Source organism: Phoca vitulina, unplaced genomic scaffold (genome assembly GCF_004348235.1).
Source record: "Phoca vitulina isolate PV1807 unplaced genomic scaffold, GSC_HSeal_1.0 scaffold20, whole genome shotgun sequence".
In the NCBI taxonomy this organism is placed as follows: domain Eukaryota; kingdom Metazoa; phylum Chordata; class Mammalia; order Carnivora; family Phocidae; genus Phoca; species Phoca vitulina.
The window spans coordinates 25,232,126-25,260,095 of record NW_022589723.1 but is presented as its reverse complement, the minus strand read 5'-3'; the positions used below and the strand labels follow the sequence as shown (position 1 = coordinate 25,260,095).

The window sequence follows — 27,970 nt, the reverse complement described above, 5'->3', positions numbered from 1 at the left end:
ATAAAATATCTAAATTGACAGCATTTGATAATCTCCATAAATATTACTAACACTGATAAAAAAATGAACATTTGTAAACAAAGAACTAAAGGATAAGCATTTTGCCATTTTGTTCCTAAACCCAAATTATGATATTAATAATATCAAATATAAATCCTTGGGATGGTTGCTTATATCCCAAGAAAGAATTACTATTGATTCCTTTAAGTCAGTGGTTAAACTGTTTTTTAGAATTTTTCACAAAGGTACTTCTGACATGGTGAAATATTTTTAATTTAAATATAAAATATACTTTAAAAATATATTTGCAGTCATTTAATAACCTGTCATACATACACACACACACAGTGCTTTCTTGTGTTGTCAGGGTATCTATCATTAAACAAAACTGGAAAAAATACGCTTTTTGTTTATATTACTACTTCTGGCAAAGAAGTTTAATTAAGAAGATTTCAGCTCTACATTGGTCTTTCCTAAATTTAAGGCTTAAAACTTTCTGTTCACATAAAATTATACAAAGAAGAACACTATTAAATCACACCTGTATAACATTAAACACCAGCTTAAACTCAGCCTTATCAGTTTGGTACGTGTTATCCTCACAACTAATGGTAATGTAATCATAATACCTTATAAACAGTTTTAAGAGTGCATCTTATATGTAGGGTATTTTTTATCTGACATGTATTTCTCTTAAGAAATATAAGTGGTTGTTAGATACTGTTTCAACTTGAAACAAAACTTTACTTCCAATCATTTTCCAAGAGTCTAGATCACCTTAATGGAAGTATTTCCTGAGACTGCAAGATGGACTTGAAAAAACAAACAAAATGCTGATATCATTGGCAAATACTACTCATCAATCAAGATTTTCTCAAGACTGTGCAACAAAAATAAACAAATGTTGAGGGTGATATGAAACTGCAACTATCATCTATAATTCCTAATTTCAAGTTTTTGTATTAAGCAAAACAGCCTCACTAATTTCAATAAGAGATGATATAAATTTGATAAATAATATAAATTGAATCTTATCACTTTATACTTATATCATTTACCGCTTTTCTATATTAGAGGTTAGCATGAGATTTCATTTGAAAAGACTTCCTAACGCAAAAAATATTTGGAAATTACTGCTTTAAGCTACAAATGCCAATAGAATTTAAATGACAGCATACCAATTTGGCTTTAGCTACACATTTCCTACCTTACAGAGTGAAGCAATGCAATACGTTTGGTTTTTCAATTCTATTAGGACTAGATTATCTGATCATTCAAATTCAAAAAAATTTGCAATACTGAAATGAGTTTTGCTTCCTAAGCCAATTTGATACTGCTAAAAGTATTTAAAAATGTTGCTTTGAAAGTAAATATAAAGGTTCCAATGATGTTTGTTTCTTCCCTGATACTTCCTTTCACTATAAGAACCTGATTCCGTCTTGCCTTTTACTGTCAAATAGAAGAACAATACTGAAGAAAATGAAGTTCCCCTTGTTTCCTTCCAGCTCCAATAGTTTTGAGCTTCTCCTATTTTACAGAATAGAATCTCTAAAAAACATGCAAGAAATGTGGATACATTGAAACTACAAAGGAAAAGATTTTGTCCTAGTGACACACAACAGACATCATTTACTCAACTTCCTCTCAAATATAATTATAAAATATAAATAAAACGAGGAAAGATGAATCAATGACAAATTCAATTGAAAGTCAATTTTTCAAGAAAAATACCAGGTTATCATTCTACATAGATCTGTAGATCCGTGTTTCATTCCATATAGCATATACGTTCATATAAAGCAGAGACGGAAAAGTATGCCCTGTGGGCCAAAACTTGCTGAAGCTAAGAATGGTTTTTACATTTTTAAAGGGTTGTAAAATAAGAAAACAAATATGCCTACAAGCCACTGACAGAGACCAATGAATACAACCATTAAGTTAAAAATTACACATTTTAATATAACAAAAATTGTGTCTATTACCTGCTCATAGTTTAAACGTTGAATTTCTGAAATTTCTTTAGGCTTTGCATCAAGCATGTAATCTCCTGTAAAAAGAAATTGTGAAATTGCCTTTTTAAAATATTACTTTTTCATTACAAAGGTAATGATTTTAATTATAAATTGTAGAAGTAAGTGACACAAAATTGACCCCCAGTTCTACTCAGAGAAAAATCGGTGTTAACTAATTGCTATAATCTCAAATATTTTTTCAATGTACATACTATAATGCTTTTGAACTTACTTCTACTTTCCAATATATTTGAGCATTTTTCCATGTCACTACAATAAAGCTCTAAAAGGCTGTACCAAGTCTCATTGCTATCAACAATATAAACTGCTACCTCATTACTTTCTCAAGAATGGGTGTTATTGGGTCACCTGGGTGGCTCAGTTGGTGAAGCAACTGCCTTCGGCTCAGGTCATGATCCCAGGGTCCTGGGATTGAGCCCCGTAGGCTCCCTGCCCTGCGGGGAGCCTGCTTCTCCCTCTCCCTCTGCCTGACACTCCCCCTACTTGTGCTTTCTCTCTCTCTCTGTCAAATAAATAATAAAAAATCTAAAAAAAACCCAAAAAACCAACAGCTGTTATCAGTGTTTTAAATGTTTCCCATTATAAGAAGTACACAAAATATTTTTTGCCCTTGAGAAATCGGTATATATGTATTTTTGTTATCACCCTTCCCCCCCATCTTTTTAATATATGTATGACTTTTAGTATATGTGGCACCTTTTTAACGTATGTAATACCATTTTAATATACGCAGTAACTTTTTTAAATTTTTTTTTTAAGATTTTATTTATTTATTTGACAGAGAGAGACACAGCGAGAGAGGGAACACAGGCAGGGGGAGTGGGAGAGGGAGAAGCAGGCTTCCCGCCGAGCAGGGAGCCAGATGCGGGGCTCGATCCCAGGACCCTGGGATCATGACCCGAGCCGAAGGCAGATACTCAACGACTGAGCCACCCAGGCGCCCCATGCAGTAACTTTTTTATCTACGTTTTGCCTTTTTACTTTTTTATTTTATTTTTAAAAAGATTTTATTGATTATTTTAGAGAGAGGAAGAGCACATGCAAGCAGGGGAAGGAGCAGAGAGGGAGGGTGGGGGATAGAATCTCAGGCCGCCTCCACACTAAGCGTGGAGCCCAATGTGGGACTCGATCTCACAACCCATAAGATCATGACCTGTGCCAAAACCAAGAGTCAGATGCTTAACTGACTGAGCCACCTGGGCGCCCCTATGTTTTGCCTTTTTAATTATATATTAACTATATATACTTTCCTTTTTTTAAAGATTTATTTATTTGAAAGAGAGAGCGAGGAAGTGGGAGGAGGGGCAGAGGGAGAGAATCTTTAAGCAGACCCCATGCTGAGCAGGGAACCTGAGAGGGGTGGGCTCAATTTCACAACCCATGAAATCAATACCTGAGCAGAAACCAAGAGTCAGACACTTAACCAACTGAGCCACCCAGGCACCCCTACACTTTTCTTTTAATTGCCTGTCTATATAAGTATCATTTTTCCTTATTGAACTATAGAAGTTTTTTTAGTAAAATGACTTTTTAAAAGATTTTATTTTTAAGTAATCTCTACACCCAACATGGGGCTCAAACTCATAACCCAGAGACCAAGAGTTGCATGCTCCACTAACTGAGCCAGCCAGGCACCCCACCCCTCTCTTTTTTTAAGATTTTTTTTATTAAAGATTTTTATTTATTTATTTGAGAGAGAGAGAGCACGAGCGGGGAGGAGGGGCAGAGGGAGAGGGCGAAGCAGACTCCCCACTGAGCAGGGAGCCCACCTCAGGCAATTGATCCCAGGACTCTGGGATCATGACTTGAGCTGAAGGCAGACGCTTAATTGACTGAGCCACCCAGGTGCCCTTAAGATTTTTAAAATGCTCTTTTTTAAAAATGGAAGTATAGTTGATACACAATGTTATATTAGTTTCAGGTATACAATATAGTGACTCAACAACTCTATATGTTATGCTATGCTCACAAGTGTAGCTACCATCTGTCATCATACAGCACTATTACAACATTAATGACTATATTTCCTATGCTGTAACTTTCATCTCCATGACTTATTCATTCCATAACTGGAAGCCTGTACCCTCCCACTCCCCTTCACCCATTTTGCCCATCTCCTCACGCACCTCCCCTCTGGCAACTACCAGTTTGTTCTCTATATTTATGGGTCTATTTCTGTAAAAACTCCTTTTCAATCGGAAGAATTAGAACACTTCCTGTTATACTGTGTGGTAAATATTTTTTCCCCTATATTGTATTCTGACTTTATGGTGATGCTTTTTGTCTATTTTTTTTTTTTTACCATACAGAAATATTTAGTTTTAATAAAGTCAAATTCTTCTATTATGGTTTCTGGTTGGATGTCATGTTTAGAAAGATCTTTACCTCTTAAGCATATACAAACATTCACATGTGCTTTCTTCATGTAATTTTTTGTTTACCTTTTTAATGTTTAAATCTTTAATTTATCTGGAATTTATTTTGATATAAATAGTGATATATGGAACTAACTTCTCGCCTAGCCTCCCAAATCACTAAATTGATAAAACTGTATGGGTTTTGTTTTGTTTTTTAAGATTTTATTTTTAAATAATCTCTGCACTCAACCTGGGTCTTGAACTCACAACCCAGAGATCAAGAGTTGCATGCCCCACTGACTGAATCAGCCAGGCAACCAAAAATTGTTTTTAATATAACTTTTATTTTTCTAATTCAAAATAAACCTCTAAAGAGTGCATCAAGTGTTTTCTTAAGCTTTTCAACAAGAGATTTCTGATAACATCAAGAATCTCTGATAACAAAAGATTCCTATGAACATCAATATATTATTACTTGTGCTTTTTGTGTGTGTGTGTGTGTGTGTCTGTGTGTGTGTCTGTGTGTGTGTTTTAAGATTTTATTTAGGGGCGCCTGGGTGGCTCAGTCGTTAAGCGTCCGCCTTCGGCTCAGGTCATGACCCTGCTCCACGGGAAGCCTGCTTCTCCCTCTCACACTCCCTCTGCTATGTTCCCTCTCTCACTGTGTCTCTCTCTGTCAAATAAATAAATAAAATCTTTAAAAAAAAAAGATTTTATTTATTTATCTGAGAGCGAGCATGAGTGGGGCAGTGCAGAGAGAGGGAGCAGCAGACTCCCCACTGAGCCAGGAGCCCGAGGTGGGGCTTGATCCCAGGACCCCGGGATCATGACCTGAGCCAAAGTTGGACACTCAACCAACTGAGCCACCCAGGTGCCGCCTGTGTATTCTTTTAATTAGAACTTTTTTTAAAAAAGATTTTATTTATTTATTTGACAGAGAGAGAGAGATAGCGAGAGCAGGAACACAAACAGGGGGAGTGGGAGACAGAGAAGCAGGCCTCCCGCTGAGCAGGGAGCCCGATGTGGGGCTTGATCCCAGGACCCTGGGATCATGACCTGAGCTGAAGGCAGACACTTAATGACTGAGCCACCCAGGCGCCCCTAATTAGAACTTTAAGTTATCAAATCTAACTAGTAATGATTTTATTCCACATAGGCACAAGAACTCCCAAAGCACTAAATTAACTGATCATAAAAATTTATGAGCAAGTCTACTTACCATTTTTGAGTCCTCTCCATACACGGCACATTGTATATTTGTATGTTGAGGCTTTCATATAGCATTTAACTGAAAACTATGCTTTAAGTGAACTTTATATACCACTTATTCAAATAACTGAGGACACAATTACTATACTTGTATCTTATACTTAGGTTCTGTATTTATCCTGATAAAAGACTGTACTTGCTCTCCTCACTAAAACCTTAGTGGAGTCAGGATGCAGAACATTCTAGAATTCAATATTAAATGACCCTGATTATGCTATCATAGATAAAACTTAAATGCTAAGGGGCGCCTGGGTGGCTCAGCCGGTTAAGCGGCTGCCTTCAGCTCAGGTCATGATCCCAGGGTCCTGGGATCGAGTCCCACATCAGGCTCCCTGCTCAGCGGGGAGCCTGCTTCTCCCTTTCCCTCTGCCTGCCTCTCTGTCTACTTGTTCTCTCTCTCTCTATGTCAAATAAATAAATAAAATCTTTTAAAAAAAACACTAAATGCTAAGAGTAGAATAATTATTGCGAAAGACTCAAATACACAACTCCTCTTTTCCTGAAACCAGAAAAGGTTTCTGCACAAGAGAATAACCTGGCTAAGGTAGGCAGCTTCTTAGATGGACCTCAACAGGGGCACCTGGGTGGTTCAGTTGGTTGGGCATCCAACTCTTGATCTCAGCTAGGGTCTTGATCTCAGGGTCGTGAGTTCGAGCCCCACATGGGGCTCCACACTTGGCATGGAGCCTACTTTTAGATGGACCTCAATAATTCCCATCTTCTGGTATTCATATCTTTGTATAATCCCCTTCCCTTGAGTATGGGTTGGACTTATTAATTCACTTCTAGTGAATCAAAAAATGGCATAAATAATGAAATGTCACTTCTGAAATTAGAATACAGAATTATTGTGGCTTTTGTCATGATGCTCTCCCACTTGCTCACTCTGAGGAAAGCCAGGTGGCATGTTCTGAACTGCCTTATGGAGAGGCCTGCATGGCATGGAACTAAAGGAGGACTCTGGCTATGGTTAGTGAGGAACTGAGGACCTCAGTCCAACAACCTATGAGGAACTCAATCCTGCCAACAACCATGTGAATAACCTTAAAGCAGATCCTCCTGAGTTGGGTCCGGGGATGAGACTGCAGCCCCAGCTGACACCCTGACTGCAGCCTCATGAGAGACCTTGAGCCAGTCACTTAGCTGAGCCATGCCTAGATTCCTGATGTACAGACACCGTTAGATAATAAATGGTCATTATTAAACCAGTGAATTTTGGGATGATGTGTTATGCAGCAATAGGTATCTATATTTTTAGGAAAGTTTGTAATAAAAGAATCAGGTATTTTTAAAAGACTAAGTTTGAGTTTCTAAGAAAGATTTATTTATCTAAATAAATCATCTCTTAAGAGTGTTGTTTTATCTAGCTTATCTAACCTGTATATCTGAATTTGCTTAACAATACTATTTCAGGGGCTCAGTTGGTTAAGCGTCTGACTCTTGATTTTGGCTCAGGTTGTGATCTTAGGGTTATGAGATCAAGCCCCACGTTGGGCTCTGCACTAGGCGTGAAGCCTGCTTAAGATTCTCTCTCTCCCTCTGCACCTCCCCCACATCTCTCTCTCCCTCTCAAAAAACAAACAAATGAAAACAATACTAGTACAATAAAAAAATAGAGTCTAGAGAGTCTACTATGAGTATTTAATAATAGGCTAAAACAAATGTTTCTCTTAAAAAACTAATAATTTGGTTGGGAAAAGAACATACAAGAAACAGAATGAGATGATGTAAAGTATAATATAGCATAACATGTAATAAATGCCTGAAGTACCAATTGATTTTGAAAAGAGATACTGATAAAACCTATAGCACCTAGAAATATCCTTTAGAGGGGGTCATATCTAAACTGGATTCAGAAAAAGGGCAGAACTTGGCAAGGCAGTGAGGGAAAATGCATTCTTTGAGGGAGAAACAGTGACAGAAAAGCACATAAAAGAAACATCATGCCGTGGGGTGCCTGGCTAGCTCAGTCAGTAGAGCATGCAAACTCTTGGATCTCAGGGTTGTGAGTTCCAGCCCCATGTTGGGTGTAGAGGTTACTTAAAAAAAAATCTTTGAAAAAAAAAAAAAACAGAAAGAAAGAAACATCATGCCATATGGGCAGCTCATAAGAAGGTTTATATATAAGATTTATGTTGTAGGGGTGCCTGGGTGCCTCAGTTGGTTAAGCAACTGACTCTGGATTTTGGCTCCGGTCATGATCCTGGGGTCCTGGAATCCAGCCCTTTGTCGGGCTCCACACTCAGCAGGGAGTCTGCTTGAGGATTTTCTCTCTCTCCCTCTCCCTTTGCCCCTCCCCCCACTTATGTATGCACTCTCTCTCTCTAAAATAAATAAATCTTAAAAAAAGAAAGGAAAGGCAGAGACGATGCCATTTATTTAAAAAAAAAGCTTTATGTTGTAGAGTGGTCGGAAATACAGCTGGACAAGTAAACTGGATCAGATAATAGAAAATCATAAATAATATGTTGGTAAGTTTGGCTGCTTGTGAAAGATCATAAGGGATCTTTACCTTTATCAGTAGACAAGTGAAGTATGAAATTGATGCTTTAGGAAGATAACACTGTTATGTACGCTAATTTGAAGGGGAGAGGAAACAACAGAGTTTGTAATAATTCACATCGTGAAATACACACAGAGAGAGGAAAGAATTTCAGAAAAAGAACCCATAAGACTTTGCTACTAATGGGACATTCCAGACAAACAGAAATCAAGAAACAAAAACCTGACAGCTACACTAGGCCAAAAACTGGAAGAGAGGGTTTGGCAGTAGTTAGCTTATCCCAAGTAAGCATTAGGAAAAGAGAGACAGGTCAACTCTGGGCAAAATTAAAATGCTTCAACAGTGACCTCCCTATCCTAGCTTGCAACGTTCCTTTCTCAATGCCAAAACCCTCCAACAGGCCACGTCCATGTTTGGCCCTGCTCTAATACTCTAGTAACAGAAATTTTCAAATTAAAATTTACTCCTCCTCTAACTTTTGCCAATCGAAATTCCCATTCCCTGTGGTCTAGCTAGGTGCTAAGAAAGCAATTAATGGTTTGTCTTACAATCTTTCTACTAGCATTTGCTTATTAATTTAAAAGCATCTCTGGTTCCTCCAGAGAACGGAAGTAATCTCGAGAGGAGAAAATCCAAATAGCTTAGAAAATTAAACCACTTGTTCTGGCAGGGTTGGCCCTTGAATAAAGTTCACTTTTGGCAAGACAGGGTCTTCAGAATCCCTTTTCTCACCTCATTCTTGCTTACTTCTCCCACCTCCCATTAGGATCATATTACTTTCTTTTTTTAATTTTTTAATTTTTTTAAAGATATTTATTTATTTGACAGAGACAGCAGTGGGGAGTTGGAGAGGGAGAAGCAGGCTCCCCACTGAGCAGGGAGCCCGATGTGGGGCTTGATCCCAGAACCCTGGGATCATGGCCTGAGCTGAAAGCAGACGCTTAACAACTAAGCCACCCAGGTGCCCCAGGATACTACTTTCATGCTGCCCCTAGTAGTTCAGTCCCCCTAACCCAGGACTTCCAAACCTCTTTTATCTACCCAGATTTAGATATTTCTTCCTCAATTTTTCTTTTTCCCTATTAAAATTCTCTACCCTATGTCCTGCTTCCTCACGGCTTTGCTAGCTAACAAATTATACAAAGACATGCTAATTATTTTCTCCCAAGAAAAATACCATGTTAACATTTTCATAGTAGAATACACTTATGCCGCCACATTCACTGCATTGTTGACACCTCCAAATAACTTGCCTGCAGTATGTGCTCAGTCAGTATTTGCTGGATAAGAAAAATAAAAGAAAGAAAAAGACAAGTAGTGGGAATTTCAAATATTATATAAAAAATACTTTTGAGTGGTAAAGGGGGAGAAGGGACATACTTTTGAGTATATGAGCCTTTCAGGGAGGAGGTTAGGTAAATGGCATCAACCTATGACAGTAGAGAGCACAGCCTGAATGAAGTTAGAAGCTGTGGAGTAGCAGTGTAGTTTAGGCTAACACTGTCCAAGAGAAATATAATGCAAGCCACAAATTTAAGCCCATACGTAACTTTAAATTTTGGAGTAGTCACATTGAAAAAAGTAAAAATAGGTGAAATTAATTTAAATAATTTATTTAGCCCAGTATATTAAAAATATTATCATTTCAACAGTATAAGACTCCTGATACTTTATTTTTTTTGCATTAAGTCTTTGAAATCCAGTGTATATTTTATACTTACAGAACATCTCAATCCACATTGGCAAAATTTTAAGTGCTCAACAGCCACATGTGGCTAGTGATTACTGTACTAGTGTAGGTTTAGGTGATTATGGTCATGATCTGAGAACAAAGAAAGTAGGGTGGACAGTAATTAGATATGGAAGAGATGGATAGGAAACTGGGCTCAGAAACATGTTCTCATCACTTAAATTATATATATTAAACATTCAAATATCTGTTGATATTTGACCATATCTGAGCTACTATTACTATTTCCTAATTGGTCTCAATCAGACCATCTTGAAAACTACACTTAACATGTTATTAGCTGCATTTAAGAAACTAAAATAGATTAAATGGCCTAGTATAGTAAACCCAAACTCCTCAACCTGGCTCCCAAAAGACTCTGCAGTTTAGCTGTAACCCACCTAATCCAAGCTCCATTCCAACAACAATACGATATGCAGACTTGCCAACTACAGTCAAATTGTACTCACTCACCATTTCTCCAAATATGCCTTATATATTTTTACCTCTAGCTTGAGCTTAAAATAGTTTCCACCTAGCCCTGTAACATTGTTTTTCTTCTTTACAAGGGTTTAGATTTAACTATACTTAAAACCCAATACAAGTCATACGTTCTCTATTAAACCTTTTCCTACTTCTCACCCACTTCTCATACCCATTGCTGCCAAATTTCTCAAAAGTTATCTGCACTTGAGGTCTCCACTTACTCACCTCTTAAATGCTCTTCAACTCACCACTTCATTTCCAGCCCATCACTGTACTGACATTGTTTCTGTAAAGATCACAATAGCCTCCATGTTGCCAAATCACTTGGAGAGTACTCTCCAGTATTCTATACCCCATCTCCTTCCTTCTAACACTCCTCTTGGTTTCACTATACTACCCTCTGTTGGCTCTTCTCCTATCTTACTGGCTACTTCTTCTCTTACTTCTCTGTCCTCTACCCCATGCATTTCAGCAGGGGCTATGTTGCCCCAGGAGGACAAAAACTGATTCCCTGGGGGAGTGGCCAAAAATATTTTAGCTAGTATAATGGTTTGTGGCCTTCAAAGGGCACAGTACATGAAGAAACATATAGTATGTCTGTGGTATTAAAATTTCCTGGAGTGGGTGATTAGGATAAAATGTCTACAAAGGCTCCTTAGGGGGCAATAATTAAAAAAAGATTGAGAAACACTGCTCTAACCCAACTCTCCAGGCTGGGAAACTTCAGGGACAATCCTGACCCTCTTCTCATCTCTCTTTATGCTGTCTCTCTGAATGCCCTCATTAATTTCCACAGATTTAAATGCCATTTTTATACTGCTGACTCCTAAATTCTTATCTTGAATTTCAGTGTCCGCTGGAACTCATGGACCCTCCTGAGCAAAATCTTCCAGGTATTTTCTTCTCTTAATGTTCCCTTCACCTTCATGCCTAAAGGAAATTTGGCTCTGCCTAATGACACTGCAGCCTTCTCAAATGACAGTTCTCTCTCATGCTTCTTTACCAGTGAGCCTGGAGGTGGAGCAGATATCTACTTGCTCCTTGTTGTCATGTTGTCATTCTCTCTCCCCTTCCTCCCTAAAACTCCTCAGTTTTAAAACTCACGCCACCGAATAATACTACCCATCATCCACCCACCTGGTTGCAGTCCTCTATTAACTTCCAGGTCAATCCTTCTCATTCCTAGCTTACTATCTCTCTCGAACACAAATCCTAACATAATTTTTTGGTAATTCCAATATTAATAGAGATAATCCATCCAATAACCTAGTCTTTCTCTTCCTTGACCTCTTCTTCAACAAGAATCTTATATTCTACCTTACCTTAGAAACTCATTCCCCATGGTCATACAGCTTTGTCATTACCAGGTTCCAAAAATTCTAAAGTTCCATCAGAACCCCTACAATCCTTTAACTCCATCACATTTTTTTTTTTCAGCACATTTATATCTTCGTTTCCTCTTTATGCAACTCAAATCCTTGGCCCATCATTATAATCACTCTCGACACACATCTTCAATTCTCTAGACTCTTTCTTCAACTTACTGACTTGGCAAAAACCCAACTCTGGTTAAATCCTGCCCCCCCACTATGTAGGCCTATACTCATGCAGCTAAATGTGAGTAGAGAAATCATACCACCATGCTCGCTGCTCTCACTAACTTCAGAGGTAATGCCCAGGAACATATCACATCTCCCATTCACTCTCCTATTCTTCTATAGGCAACTATTTCATACCTTCCCTCTCACATCCAGCAACTCTTTCTTCATTCTCACTCTCAGCTGATGATCTGGTTCCCTATTTCACTGAGAAAATAAAAGTACTCAAAAGACCTTCTACAAGCTACCACAACCACATCTACCCACCTACCTGCATCTATTTTTAATACATTCTGTCTCACCTCTTATTGCTACCGAGGAGCTATCTATACTATCTAAGACTAATTCTACTATTTGTCAAAAGTACTCTTTTCAATTTCTTTCCTCCAGTTTTCTTTTTTTAAATAGCTTTGAGATGTAATTCACATATCATACAATAAACCCATTTAAAGTATACAATTCAATATTTTGCAAGTATATTAACAGGATTATGAAATCATCATGATTTAATTTTAGAACATTTTTGTCCCCCCAAAAGAAATTCTGTACCCATTAGCAGTCAATCCCTATTTGCCCCCTTATCCTCTTCACCAGTCCCAAGCAACCACTATTCTACTTTCTGTCTCTATAAATGGGATCATAAAATGTATGGTCTTTTGTAACTTGACTTCTTTAACTTAGCATAATGTCTAAGTTTTAGCCACATTAAAGTGTGTATCAGTACATTCCTTTTTGTGGTCAATATTTCACTGTATGGATATATCACATTTTGTTTATCCACTCATCAGTGGATGGACATTTGAGTTGTTTCCATTTTTTTGGTTATTAAGAATAAAAAAGTTTCTGTATAGATGTGTGTTTTTACAAATTCCCTTGGGTAAAATTATGGGTCATACTAAGTTTAACTTTTTAAGGAACTGACAAACTATTTTCCAAAGTGGCTGTGTTATGTTACATTGCTACTGGCTACGTATAAAGGTTTCCAATTTTCTCTTGTACCCACCCTGTCTGGTTTCCTCCCATGCAATGGTGAGGTTACCAGTGACCTCCTATGGTTCAGTCAATAGTCAATTTTTAGTCTTCACACTGCTTGACCTATTAGCTGCATTTGGTTCAGTTAATCTCTTACTTTTCATTGAAACTTCATTTGGATTCTAGGAAATCAGTCTCCTGTTTTTCTTCTACCTGGCTTGAACATACCTGTTCTTCCTTCTTCCACAGCTTCTAATCATTGGCATGTCTCACATTCAGTCCATTGATCTTCCCCCTTCTCTATCTACATTCATTCTCGTTGTGATTTCACTCAGTCTACCATTTATATATGTTGTCTGCTCCCAAATGTATATTTCTAGGCTAGATCTGCATTGCCCAATACGTTAGCCAGTAGCAACATATGGCTATATAATTTTAATTAATTAAAACAATTTAATATTCAGGTCCCCAGGCACATTAGCTATATGTTAAGAGCTCAAGAGCCACATGTTGCTAGTAGCTACCAAACTAGATAGCAGAGATATCGAACATTTCTATCATCACAGAAATTTCTATTGTACAGCACTGATCTAGACCTCTCCTCTGAACTCTAGATTTATATATCCAACAGCCATCCTGAAATTTCCACTTGGATGTCAATAAACATTCCAAAACCAAAATCCTGTTATTCCTCCCTAAACATGTTCCTTCCATTTTTTTTCCCTGTTTCAGCTGATGTTAACGCCATCCTTCCAGTTGTGCAAGCCAAAAACCATGGGGTGAACCACTCTCACTCTACATTCAACTGATCAGCAAATTCTGTCAGCTCTATATCCAGAATCTGACCACATTTTACAATCTCCACTTCTACTACCTTGTTTGAAGCCACCACCATCTTTTGCCGGTTGTAATAGCATCTTCTGTTGTAATAGCTTCCTGATATCCCTGCTTGTCCTTTCCTTCCTAAATTCTAGTTTCAGCCAGAGAATTCTTGTTATACTCAAAGTCAGATCACATCAGTCCTCTGTTCAAATCCTCTAATGGCTTCCAAGCTCACTCACAGCAAACATCAGGCTATAATAGCCTACAGGGCCCGATATGACCTGACCCCATTACCTCTCAAATGTCATCTCCTTTGTACACTTCTTGGAAGTCATACTGGCTATTCATAAAGCACCAAGCATATTTCAGCCTTCCCCATGAAACATAATTCCCAATTATGTTCCCAATTATGAAACATAATTTAGAAATCACAAAGTTTAAGAATCACTAAGCTAGACTAAAAGAGGTATAAACAGAAATTCTATTTCCAGATACATGGGTATTCAAAGTAATCTACCCTTAACTATGAAATTTCCCTAGCCAGTGAATAGGATTAAATGATAGTAATTACATAAAGAAAAGGGTCTTCCAAAAGTTACAGTCTCCATTACTTCACTAAGCCTATATTTCATTAAAAATCAGTTAGCTTGTAGTCTGGAATGGCGTAGACAAACTAACCAGCTGACCAAAAAAAAATTTTTTATTTTTCTTAAAATAAACATTTAATTACTAAAAAAACTAAAAATGTGGATTAAGATTTCCTATTTGGTAACAGTATAAATATATAAATTCCTATTTGTTAAATTGTAAAAGACCTCAGTGTGATATACTGCTATCTGTTCTGTAAACAAGTTCTACTGAAAGCAGCTGGTCTGCAAACTGTGTATTACTAGTCTGTTTTGAAATAAGAAGCTTGCATAAGAATGCAACTTAAGACACTGCCTCCTTCGTCAAGAAAATTTTGCTATGAAAAATTTCAGATGAACCAAACAGTGTGCTTACGTAAATGTTTTACATTTTGGCACAAGCCCCTATATCACTGCAGATTGGTAACTAACACTTCATAGACTGGTATAAGTCCATGAATCATACTTTGGATACTGGTGCTCTAAATCACCTCCTGGGTCTTTAATCCAGTCTACTCAATATTTTTTTTTTTAACACTTTCTACATGCAATGTCAGAATTTCTGTACCATTTCCCATTCTGCAATTTATTAGGAATTAGTATGTAACTTGTTCTTTTCTGGAAGTTATCAGTCTCCTTATTTATATTATAGAATTTTAACGCTGGTTAGAAAAAGCCTTCAAAAAGGTTTAACACCCAAGAACAGTAACATACTGATACAAATTTTTAATTAAGAGATTCAAAATTATAATTTTAAAGTAGATTATATAATAGCACTTCAGAAAGATGCAATTTGGTAATATATTGCTTTGGAGACTTTATTTTGAAAGAGATATAAAATCATCCACTTTTCAACACTAACCTAAATATTCCATCAGCTGTTCAGCAGTTATGATTTCCATCATCGGTGGAAGTTTCACCTGAAAAACAAAGTATTTTTTCTATAAAATCAAACGTTTTAGGTAATTAAAGTGTTTCTTCAGTCAGAAACATAAGTATGTATGTGTACATATGTATCTACTATATGTATACATTAATGTTTGTTATTAAATTCTTTACAACTAATCTTTATAAAATATGGCAAAGTCAATCTTATCACCATAAAATTTACAGGGTGATATAAGATCTCATAGAGACATTGAGAAATCTGTTTTCAAAACCAAGTGCTACCCCTTTCACCACCGACTACGATTGTCACTAGGCACTTCCAACAATGTCCTACATGTTAGAGCAGTTGAAGGGCAGGAAGAGGCACCAAACATGTGACAGGTCACCCACGGAGCAGTTTTACTGAAGACAAGTTTGAATATAGCTCAATATCCCATTACTTCAGTTTACCTTGGCCATTTTTATTGAATGACTATAATGAATACAGTATTAAAGTATTAGTCAGGGGTGCCTGGGTAGCTCAGCTAAGCATCTGCCCTTGGCTCAGGTCATAATCCCAGAATCCTGGGATTGAGCCCCACATTGGGCTCCCTGCTTGGTGGGGGATCTGCTTCTCCCTCTCCCTTTGCCCCTACCCCTGCTCATGCTGTCACTCTCTCTCTCAAATAAATAGATAAAATCTTAAAAAAAAAAAGTATCCGTCATATACTGAAGAATTCACACTGTATGATTCCACTTGCAAAGTTTAAAAGCAGGCAAGATTAAACTATATTGTTTACTGCTGCACACATGGTGATAAAATTATAATGAAAAGTAAGGAAATGGATACTATAAAAATCAGAATATGGTTGGCCCTAGGGGTAAGGGAAGGAGTTATAGTTGGAAAGAGGCATATAAGAGCCTTCTGGGGGCGCCCAGGGGGCACAGTTGGTTGAGTGTCTAACTCGTTTCAGCTAAGATCATCATCTCAGGGTCGTGGGATCAAACCCTGCGTCAGGCTCTGTGCTCAGCCTGAGATTCTCTCTCCCTCTCTACCTCCCCACTGGGCTCGCTCGCTCACTCTCTCAAATAAATAAATAAATCTTTAAAAAAAATAAGAGCCTCTGGGACACTGGTAATGCTCTATTTCTGGACTTGCATGGTAGTTCCACTGACATTTTTTTTTACAGTAACTTGTTAAACTATACATCTCTGTTTATGTATTCTATGTGTTATAGTTTACAATAAAAAGGTTAAAAGTAGATACATACGTTACAATCATATTTAAGTTTCTAAAGTTAATTCAGCTGCAACACATTAGTCTACATTAACGTTTCAATTGAATTGTCAGATGAGTTACACACAGATATTACAGCCAATGGTTATAAATATTTTAACTGACTTATTCAAAAGCATACTCTGTGGTATATTCATAGGAGAGAAGAAAAATAAATACTGTAGGATGGAAACTCGAAGTAATTAAGTATCAATGACAGGAGAACAGTAATGTAATTTAAAATTCTCCAGGAGTTATTTTTTGGGAATTATTTTCTGTTCAACCAAGGAAATCATTTAAATCATCAATTTTTCCAACAATTCCTCCAAGTGTTGAAGAAGGTGCTCTGGTGTTTATGTTAGCAAATGTGGTAATAGCATGTCACAATATTTTGTTTGTTTTAATCAATGAATAAAATAAGTTCCAAAACAGATCTCTGTAAAACAGAACAGTTTGGTACCCTCTGAGAGCATACATGACAATTAATGCTTACAATTTTGTCATCCAGGGGATTTATCACTCAGTGAAAACTAAGAGATGCCATGGAGGTTTTGATCATCACTTGATTCTAAATCATTTTTTTTCCTGTGTCATATTTCTCAAAAAATTTTAATAGATTTTTTTTTTTTTTTAAGCAGCTTTAGGTTTACAGAAAATTGAGCAGAAAGTAGAGAGTTCCCCTATATGGTATATTTTTAAACTGAAATTCATTGGCAAATTATGGTCTCCTGCCTGCTTTTCTAAATAAAGTTCTATTGCAACACTCTCATTGCTTATGTATAGTTTTGGCTGTTTTTGCACAACAATAATAGAGTTGAATCTTTACGAGAGATCAAAGAGCCCACAAAGCCTAAAATATTTACTTACTCTCTGATCCTTTATGGGAAAAGTTTGTTGATTCCTGCTTTAGATTATTTAAACTGTTTACTATAGAATATTTTATCACTATAGACTATTTTATCAAGCTATTTCAGTAGCACTATTAAAAGTCTGATATTTAAACCAGTAGTTTATATTCACTGTGAATGTTTATATTCTGAATAATTGTCAGAACAATCTAAAAGTCCCACTTACACCTAAAAATGTTTCTTAAATAAGACCTATATATTCTTTTATTCCAGACAGGTTCAGTCAGAATAATATTCAGCAGAAAATTCCACAAACAGATAGCTTATCCTCTGCTTTGGTTAAAGTAGCAATCCTCTTATAAAATTGTCAAAATAAGAATTAGCAGAATTGTCAATTGTGGCGTTTCTGTCAAAATAAGAAACAAAGGCACTAACAAGTATATGTACTTGGGAAAAACATAGTATAATTCTAGATTTCTACAAACATGATTTCAGGGTTTAGCCTTGAAATTTCCAAATAACAACAACTGCCTACCATGTGTTGTTTCAAACATTTGAAAAAGAAAATGACACCTCTATACTGATTAAGAAGTGGGACAACAGTATACAAATATTTTAACTGACTTATTCACAAGCAGACTCAGTGAAATACTCATTTCCTGAATCCTAGCCAATAACATATTCCGGATAGTCATTAAAACTAAGGACAAATAAACAGAATTGAGAAGGAACACCTACTTCTCACTAATACTGTGAAGCTGTCAACAGATCTTTTTTTTTCTAAACCACAAAATGATCTTCCTGAAAGCTTGATTCTCTTTTTGCTTTCCTCTACCACCATCACCTCAAAAACAAGTGCCAAAGGTTTTGTTAATGATCCAATGACTTTCACTCCTTTGTCTCTTTAGATTTTATAAAAGAAAAAACAGGTTAGGGAATAACTAGCTAAGAATATAGAATTAACAAGTACGGTATTTTGTCTGAATCTCTAAATTTTAAATTTTACAATGAAACAACTCAAATGAAGTATGACCTAGGTTCTTAGGTGGTCTTCTTTTAGTAATAATCTATAACATATTGTTCTTAAGTACATGAGTACTTTAATGTATATAAAGGTAGTTGAAAGGTACTCTCTTAAGCAGTTTAAATATTCTTCCTAAAACATGAGCAAAGCTTCTCAGCATATAGTAATACATAGCTCCAAATTAAGAGTCCAAATAGAGTCTAGGAAAATAAATTATGTCCTCTCCTAGAACTAACATTTTACTGAATTAACTGGATTTCCTGAGCAAATTAATAATGTAACCACAGCAATAATATTTAAGTTAACAAAAGGAAATAGCTACTCCAACTCCAAATATTCAACTATACGGTAAAACCTCATTAATTCAGCCAAATTATTCTGTAATTCTTACTCATCTGAAGAGTGAAGTGTATTTGAGAATAGACTCAAGCAAGATCAAAAATTTAATTTAAAAAAATTAAAAATAAATTAAAAAAATAAAAACAAATCTTCCATGTACAGTATTAATAAAATCTTAAACAAGAATGCAAAAATCCCAAAAATGATATGCCAAGATTTTGATACCTATGATTTTGATATTCTGAGGGGAGTAGAGAAATGCAGGAGACCCAGTAATAACTAAGAAATAAGCAGTTTATATAGGTGATGGTAAGTACAAAAGTGACCAAAGAATATTATTAAATGTTTAACTGGAATACCAATAAAAAGTCAGAAATATACAGTTTGAATTATAACACCTCTATAAGTTGGGGAGTTACTTGAGAAGATAAAAAATTGAGTATTTGCCAATCTCTGCTCTTTAGGAAAGTTAGAAAAAAATTTTAATATATTGAACTAATTGTCATTCAATTTGCATGTTATCCTTAATCCACAACAATCCTATGAAGAAGATTTTATTACCTTCATTCAAAGAATAAACTAATGCACTGAAAAGTTAATTTGTCCAAAGTAGCAAAGCTATGATGTAAACTGAGACTGAACTCCAAAGCCAGTTACCCTTTCCATTATACCAGTATTTACAGACTTTACAGCAAAACACTTCCTTTCAACACAAATCTTATGTAAAACATCATCTGAAATATATTTTAAATGAAGAACTGACAGAACTTTGTGAAGTGAAGGATGAGGGGTGCCTGGATGGCTCAGTAGGTTAAGCGTCCAACTCTTGATTTTGGCTCAGGTCATGATCTCATGGGTCATGAGATAGAGTGTGATGGGATCTGCGTTCAGGGAGGAGCCTGCTTGAAGATTCTCTCTCTCCCTCTCTCTCTCTAATAAATAAATAAATCTTAAAAAAAAAAAAGAAAGAAAAGTAGAGGACGATGGGGAAAGAATAACTGAGGTTAACTCTAAGATTCAGGAGATTCTAAAAATTAAGATCCATATAATCAATATGAATGAGAAATCTGGTAAGGGAAGTTAAGTTTGTAGAAGGAAACAATGCTCAAGCAGAGAGCCTGCTTCTCTCTCTCTCTCTCTGCCCCCCCCCCACTTGTGTGCCCTCTCTCTCACTCTGCTCTCAAATAAATAAATAAAATCTTTAAAAAAAAAAGAAAAAGAAAACAAAAGTATGACAAAGTAGGGATTCCCTCTATTATTAAAGTAATATGGGGTGCCTGGGTGGCTCAGTCTGTTGAGCGTCTGACTCTTGGTTGTGGCTCAGGTCGTGATTCCAGTGTCCTAGGACAGAGCCCTGCGCCAGGTTCCCTGATCAGCAGAGAGTCTGCTTGGGATTCTCTCTCCCTCTCCCTCTGCCCTACCCCTGCTTGCTCTCTCTCTCTCAAATGAATAAAGAAAAAAAAATCATCATTGTTTTAATCAATGATAATCAATGAATATGTGTACATATGTATCTACTATATGTATACATTAATATTTGTTATTAAATATTTTCTAATATTTATATTAAATATAAAAAATACTTTTTAGAAAAGATTTTATTTATTTATTTAGAGATTTTTGAGATATTTTCTTTATTCATTTGAGAGAGAGTGCACAAGCGAGAGCACAAGCAGGGGGGAGGGTCGGAGGGAGAGAGAAAAGCAGACTCCCCACTGAGCAGGGAGCCCCATGGGGGGGACAGTGCTTGATCCCAGGACCCAGGGATCATGACATGAGCTGAAGGCAATGCTTAACCAACTGAGCCACCCAGGCACCCCAAAGTAATACTTTCATAAACATAAAGATATTAAGGCAGAAACTTTAAAAAATGTTACATAATGCAATATTTAAGTTACACAAAATAGAAAAATAATAGTGATCTCTTTACTATATGTGGGGCTTGAACTCACAACCCCAAGATCAAGAGTCGCATTACCTACAGACTGAGCCAGCCAGGCACCCCTAAACACATCTAAATAAATGGGTCACAGCCTTCAAATATACCATATAGATGGCATTGTTTTTGATAGATAAAATGAAAGATTAAAGAAAAACTATAAAAAACACCAAGTATAGTCTAAAGTAAAGAAGCAAAATGAAAATGTATTCCAAAGCATAAATTTAGGTAAATTTACCTGGTGTCAGTTAAACAGAATTAGAAATTTGAGCTTGAATTAAATTTAACAAATAGGTTTCCTTCTTTCTTGATTTGTTGGATTATTACAGCTCAACTATTTCAGAGATTATGAATGATCATCTACTCTTCATCAGTCCTAAAGCAACACTTATAATTAAAACTCCAATATTTCCAACACAGTCTGTTTGATAATTTTAACTGTCATCTCTCACCCAGAACCACGGCACTTACTTTCTTTGAATCACTCAAATCCTCCCAAGATGTTTAGTTTATTGATTTTTCCCATTACTTCACCTCCCCCAAAAGAAACAATCAACTGTTTCATTTTTCAACTCTAATTCCATTGGCTCTCCATAAATCAGTTTTTGAAAAGCCCAATCCCTGATATAACTCTAATGAGCCATTCTTCCTGCTCCTATTTCTAGGTATTAGAGAACTACTGGGGGGAAAAAAACAAAAACAAAGCAAAATTGATATTCTAAAAGTTTTTAAAGAGTACCCCCAATTTATCCATTACTACTTACTACTTTCTATTTATGCCTCAAATTCCTAGACATAACCTCCATGAGATTAGAATTTCTTTAAAATACAACGTACCTTTCTCACAAAATCCTCCCCTCCATGTTTTACAACCTCTCCTTGCTAATTACTGACAAGTTCGATAGTTATTACTGACCAGGTCAATTGTTATTCTGCCAAAATGGGAGAATGAGGCCTCAATTTCCATCTGCCTCTCTCTCTATCTCTCTCTTTTTTTTAAGATTTATTTATTTTATATATAGAGAGCGCATGTGAGCAAGCTGGGCAAGGAGGCAAAGGGAGAGGGAGAGAGAGAATCCACAGACAGACTCCCTGCTGAGCGTGGAGCTCAATGATGCAGGGCCTTGCAGGGCCTGGATCCCAGTACCCTGAAATCATGACGAATACCAAGAGTCAGCTGCTCAACTGACTGAGTCACGCAGGCTCCCCCTGCCTCACTACCTTAACATGACCTTGTCTATCTTCCTTGTCCCATTTCTTCCATTACTTCAGAAAATGAGATTGTTGTTCCTTTCCTCTGAAGAGAACTTTACCACCTATTATGAGGAGTCATATTATCCTGACTTTCGGCAACCTTGTCCTCACACCTGTCCTTTTTTTGGAAAAGTCTTTCCTCCTCCAATAGCTCCTTGATGCTGTTGCACTTGACAGTAACTGACCACTTTATGACAGTCTCTCTCTCCAAGACTACTATCATGACATTGTCCTATTTCCAGTTCTCAATATCTTAAATTATGCCTATACTAGTTTCTTTTACACTCTCTCACCCTTAATGCTTAGCATGCCTTTTTCCCCACTAAGTTTAATCTTTGTTTCTCTGTTTTCTCTATGTCCACTGAAGATGGCATGGGGAATTACAGGGTGGAATTACAGGGAGGAATTAAGCTGGCAATTTGTAGTTCCCCACATATATTGGGATGGAAAAAAGCTGAGAATTACTGTTCACCACTCCCTATGGAGTATTCATTTATTCTCACACTTATGGCAAGTAAGCTACCACACTTACATCTATTCAGTAACTCCCCTATTCAGTTTTTCTCTATAATTTGACCTCTTCCCAGAGACCCACTCCATGCTTTCAGAGGCATGATGAATATTTATATCATCATGTCCCCCTATCAGACATTTCCAACTTGACACAACCAAACTTTGACATCTCCCACCTAAAACATATTCTCTATCTTTTGAATGACCCAATTAATCTCCATTACCCAGAGCAGAAAAGGTGGGGTTGGTCTCCTTCATTTCCTATGTCCAGTTAGTGATCAGTTCATCATTTAGGCTGCAACATTATCCTCATCAAAGAGAAGGGGCAGAGAATTCCCCATCCAAAAGGGTTATCCTCATCCATTCTTCCTGCTACACTCACTACAATCTTACCCTTAGTCTAATCTCAAGCGAACAAGACCACTTTTATCACGTTATTCCTCTGTCCAGTAATTTTTAATAGTTCCCTATTATCAGCTAAATATAAAGTGTAAACATCACTAGTGATGGGTCTTCTGAAATCTGACTGCTACTTTCATAACATATTTACTATTTTTCTTTACTGTAGCATTTCTCAAACCTTTTAGTGTCAGGACCATTATAGTCCTAAAAATTACAGTCCTCCGAAGAGCTTTTGTCTATGTAGGTTATATCTACTCATATTGACCATACTAGAAATGAAAATTGAGAAAATTTTTAAACAGAAGAATACGTAAGCACACATTCCTGTCAGAGGAATGATGTCACCACACATCACATAGCCTGGGAAACTCCACTGACACTTGTGAAAGAATGAGAATGAAAAGGCAAATAACATCTTAGTATTATGAAAATATTTCTGACATCTAGCACCCCTGGCTCACTTAGAGAACACCGCTTTATCAGACCTTTCATCTCTTTACCTGTCTCCCTATTGATGATTACTGATGAGTATTATTTGTGTGTAGCCATAGCCTGGAGGCAGAAAGAAGGCTAAAAGCCACAGATTTATAAAATATCCTCCAAATTAATTATCACGCCTGCTCTTTAACAGTCTAACCCAACCTATCAATTTTATGTTCTGCTATTACCATTTCCTTCCCCTCTTCCTCTGCACTCCCGACCAAGGTTGGAATCAGGAAAAAAAAACAAATCTTTTTCTGCTTCACCATCTTTTTTTTTTTTTTTTAAGATTTTATTTATTTATTTGACAGAGAGAGAGATAGCGAGAGCAGGAACACAAGCAGGGGGAGTGGGAGAGGGAGAAGCAGGCCTCCTGCCGAGCAGGGAGCCCGATGTGGGACTCGATCCCACCTGAGCCGAAGGCAGACACTTAACGACTGAGCCACCCAGGCACCCTCTGCTTCACCATCTTTGAAGACACTATTCCTTCTGCCTGAAAGGCCTTCTCTCACTCATCCTTCAGACCCAGTTCGTAGGTTACCTCTTCTAGAAAGCTTTCCCTTGATATATCCCATCCCCAGTTACCCTTCCCTCTATAATCCCAAGGCACATTAGAACTTATCACATTACACTGTAATTATTTATACATCTGTCTCCTAATAGTGAGCTACATGAGGGCAGACTTGCATCTTGTTTTTGTATTTCTAGTACCTCACCCCTAGTGGGAATTCAAACGTTTGATCATTCAATCAAAGCCATGTCTCTGAAAGAGACAATTAAATGCTCATTTATCTCCCAAAATTCCAGACCAGAGGAAGGAGCAACTCTGAACTTCTGCAGTACTGTATGGAAACTAAGAGAAGAGAAAAGCCTAAAGGAAACTGTTATTCCTTCCTACAAAAAAACCTGGGGATTTCGGCCCATATATCAAGTCTAACTCCCGACTCTGACCCTAAAGGGCCTTCATCAAGTGGCTCTTCACCTTTTCAATCTTATTTTTTATTATTCACCAGTATGAACTTAAATACTTCTTTCATCCAAACACACACACACACACACACACACACACACACACACTATCCATTCTATTTTCATCCCTTCTGTTTACACCCTTCCCTCTCCCAGAATTCCATTTCCCTATTATTTTATTTTTTTAAAGATTTTATTTATTTATTTGACAGAGAGAGACACAGTAAAAGAGGCAACACAAGCAGGAGGAGTGGGAGAGGGAGAAGCAGGCTTCCCGCTGAGCAGGGAGCCCGATGCGGGGCTCGATCCCAGGACCCTGGGATCATGACCTGAGCCGAAGGCAGACGCTTAACGACTGAGCCACCCAGGCGCCCCTTCCCTATTATTTTAAATTCTACTTTTCCTTAAAAGCTTGGTTCAAGACCACAAATTCCATGAAGCTCTCTGGGACTATGCCAAAACAAAGAAAAATTTCCCCTTTTGGAATATCTAATACATTTCCATCTGTTTTCTATAACCTAAAAATTTGTATTTATATAAACATATTTATATTTATAGTGCTTTGTCTTGCATTGTCCTTTAATAATTTCAAGTAAATCAATGATGCAACCCCAAATAGCTCAACAGCTTTTCAAAAGCAGGCAGTCTTCAACAAACATTTGAGTGCCCTTATGTACCAGATACTCCCAAGGTTTCTAATTTTATTTCTTTTGCATCAGCCCTTGCTAGTAACAGGAAAATGAAGGCACATAAGAAATACTATTCTCTTTACTTGATTTTCTTCCTAACTGGTCAGAATAATCCAGGATATTTTTTTCTAGGAAACATTTTATCAACAGATATAATTATCAATTTGGAAATAAAATGTGTGCTATAAGATGCTTCTTCTCAGCACCCTAAAACTGCAAGCTTGAGTAAGACACTTCAATTATACATAACTGAGTCCTGGATATACTTAAGTTTTGAAGAGCCCTTCCTTTTTTTGTTCCTTTACCTTGACTATGTCTTTTCTTATTTTAGTCATTACAGTTTTAGTTCCCTTAACATATTCTGATGCGAGGTTACTAGTAATAATGCCAAACTATCTAAATAGAGCCAAAGAAACAAGGCAAGTAAAAATCAGGCATAGAATGAAAACATAATCTTTGAAAACTAAGAAGTTATGGTATTTGGGCTCAGACCAATGCTTTCCCTTAAATGGAATTTGTCAAAGGGGCCACATCTTCCCTGTCACCATTTCCTTAAATATCTACACCCAATGGCACAAGTATTAGTTGGAAAATCGACTAAACATAACCATCAAAACTTGCTCCTTGATAACACGGATTGATATTAACTTCTGAAGATCATTTTCCCCAATTCTTCACTCTTTTGCATATGTGACAAGGTCAGTAAGAAGGAAACGTAGAAAAATATAGTTAAAAAAATATTCCTAGGGTTTAGGATGTTTTTTTGTTTGTTTGTTTGTTTGTTTGTTTTTTAAAGATTTTATTTATTTATTTGAGAGAGAGAGAATGAGAGAGACAGCACATGAGAGGGGGGAGGGTCAGAGGGAGAAGCAGACTCCCTGCCGAGCAGGGAGCCCGATGCGGGACTCGATCCCGGGACTCCAGGATCATGACCTGAGCCGAAGGCAGTCGCTTAACCAACTGAGCCACCCAGGCGCCCCAAGGATGTTTAAGTCCTAGTTGTTTTTAAGTACATCAGCCTGAACTCTTATTTAAACACTTGAGAGACCTGGGGTTGCCGGCAATTCTTTAGGAAATACATATAAGAATATTCTTTGGACAAAGGAGTCCCATAATGAATTTCAAGAGAACAGAGTACTGATGAATGAGGAAAGAAGAAGCCGTCAGCTGACATGCAGCAGCTTCTTCACCCCGTCCCCCCCCCCCAAAAAAAGCGGTAGGAAATAGAAAGCTGCAGAATGTACCTTCCAGGCCAGAAGCAAAACATTGAGGATGGCCAGCAAAGGGCAGGGTCCATTCTCATTCTGAGTGATGATGGGTGTGTTCTCTTCCTTCCACTGGATCCACTTGATGTGATAGACAGACTGTCCCGGGAAGCGTTCCTTGGAAGCGGCCAATACCTGAGCTTCCTCCCCCTCCTCCTCCTCCTCTTCTCGGCACAGAGGCACAGCCCCGGGCAACACCGCCGCGCCCGCGCCCTCCTCCTCCTCCTCCCCAGGGACCCTGTTCTCCACTCCCTCCTCACTATTAAACTCAGAGCTACTGGGGAAAGAATGCAGGTTAGAGAACGACTCCAGGGAGTCCAGGCTCGGCGATTCCCCAGGAGGGCTCGGGTCGCTGCAACTGCTGCTGAGGCCGCCAGCGCTGCTGGGCTCCTCGGACCCGGCGGCCGCCAACTCTGCCCGGCAGGTGCCGGCGGCATCCGGGCGGGGGCCGGCGTCTCCGGCCGGACCCGATCCATGGTCCGCTCCGGCCTCGGCTGTCTCCGGAGAGGCGGTCACCTTCTGCTGCCCTCTCGGAGGCGTCTTCTGGGCGGAAGGATTCTTCAAATCGCTCTCCTTTAAGTCCAAGCCCGGGAAGGAGCTGCAGGGTCCGGGAACCTGAGGAGAGCCGGCGGGAGAAACCGAGTCCGAGAGGCTCCTTCCGGCGGCCGCCGCCCCCTGCCCATTCCCGTCGCTGCTCTCCGCCGCCCATACTCCAGGACCATCCCCAGCGGCGAGCCTGGTCTCCGGTTGCCCTTCCTGCGGAGAACCTGTCTCTGGCGCTGGCTCGGCGGCCACCCCGTGTTCTAGCGGCTGCAGGCTCCCGGGGCCGCTCTCCATACCCAGCCGCCAGCCCCTCACTCTAAAGAGACCGCGGCGGGTTCTCTTCAGCCAGCGCCTCAGACGCCATGACAGCGGCACTGGCAGCAATAGCGCCCTTGCGCGGCCTCGGCCAGGCACGTCACGGGGAGGGCACCGGCGCGCGCGCGCGCGCCACCGCGCTAACCGCTGGCTCCGGGCGAGCCTGCGCGCCGCCGGGTGAGGCCGAACCGCGCAGCGGCCCCCATGCGGCCCCGCCCCTCCTGCGCGCCCGCCTGCCAGAGCTCGGACTCGGAAGGCGGGGCGTGGCGGGCGTGGCTAGGAGGGCGTGACCAGAAGGAAAACATCCTTTCACTATGTGGCCGGAAGTTGAACTCTGGGGCAGCCCGGCCGCGCGCGGCTTCTTTAAAGGCGAGGCGGGCGGTGTCTAGTTTGTTGTGACCCTTCTGATCTGGGTTGTGTGTGGCCCAGCCTAGGGCTCAAGAATGGGGAGTTGGTGGTGTTTGTGTTATTTGGAAAAGAGCTCGTCCCCGAAGAGCTCAGGAGATTTGTTTCCTCGGCTTGTAATATGGAAAATTGAAGGAATTTTTTACGAGACGCAGATTTTTAAAGGCTGGAATCTACTCGAGGTGTTTGGATTACTACACCACATAAATCCCAATCTCCCAGGGTTTTGGCTGAGAAACACTGGGCTCCCCACCAGCTACTGGTGAAAACGTTCGCCCTACTTGAGGCGTCAGTGCGGTTGTGGATATTGGCCTGCACAGCAAAAAAAAAAAAAAAAAAAAAAAAAAAAAAAAAAAAACCGGGGTAATTTGGGCCAGTAATAATAAATTAGCTTGTGCCTGAATTAGCCAAGTCTTTGCGGTTTTGTTAACTTGGCCTCACTTTGGA

The 27,970-nt window shown here is 38.5% G+C and overlaps 1 protein-coding gene across 2 annotated transcripts in view; it reads right to left on the bottom strand.

Moving 5' to 3' along the window:
* The window catches only part of MINDY2 (MINDY lysine 48 deubiquitinase 2), a 72,610-nt gene extending 45,358 nt beyond the window's left edge, over positions 1–27,252 (bottom strand). Inside the window, exons 1-3 of one of the 2 annotated variants that reach the window (XM_032417037.1) lie at positions 26,240–27,252; positions 15,258–15,315; positions 1,983–2,047 (exon numbers count right to left, since the gene is read on the bottom strand). In XM_032417037.1, the coding sequence (XP_032272928.1) occupies positions 1,983–2,047; positions 15,258–15,315; positions 26,240–27,097 (981 nt within the window). In that variant the 5' untranslated portion in view covers positions 27,098–27,252. The remainder of the gene's footprint in view (positions 1–1,982; positions 2,048–15,257; positions 15,316–26,239) is intronic. The other variant, XM_032417036.1, reaches the window with a different exon arrangement.
* Positions 27,253–27,970: the final 718 nt, after the last annotated feature.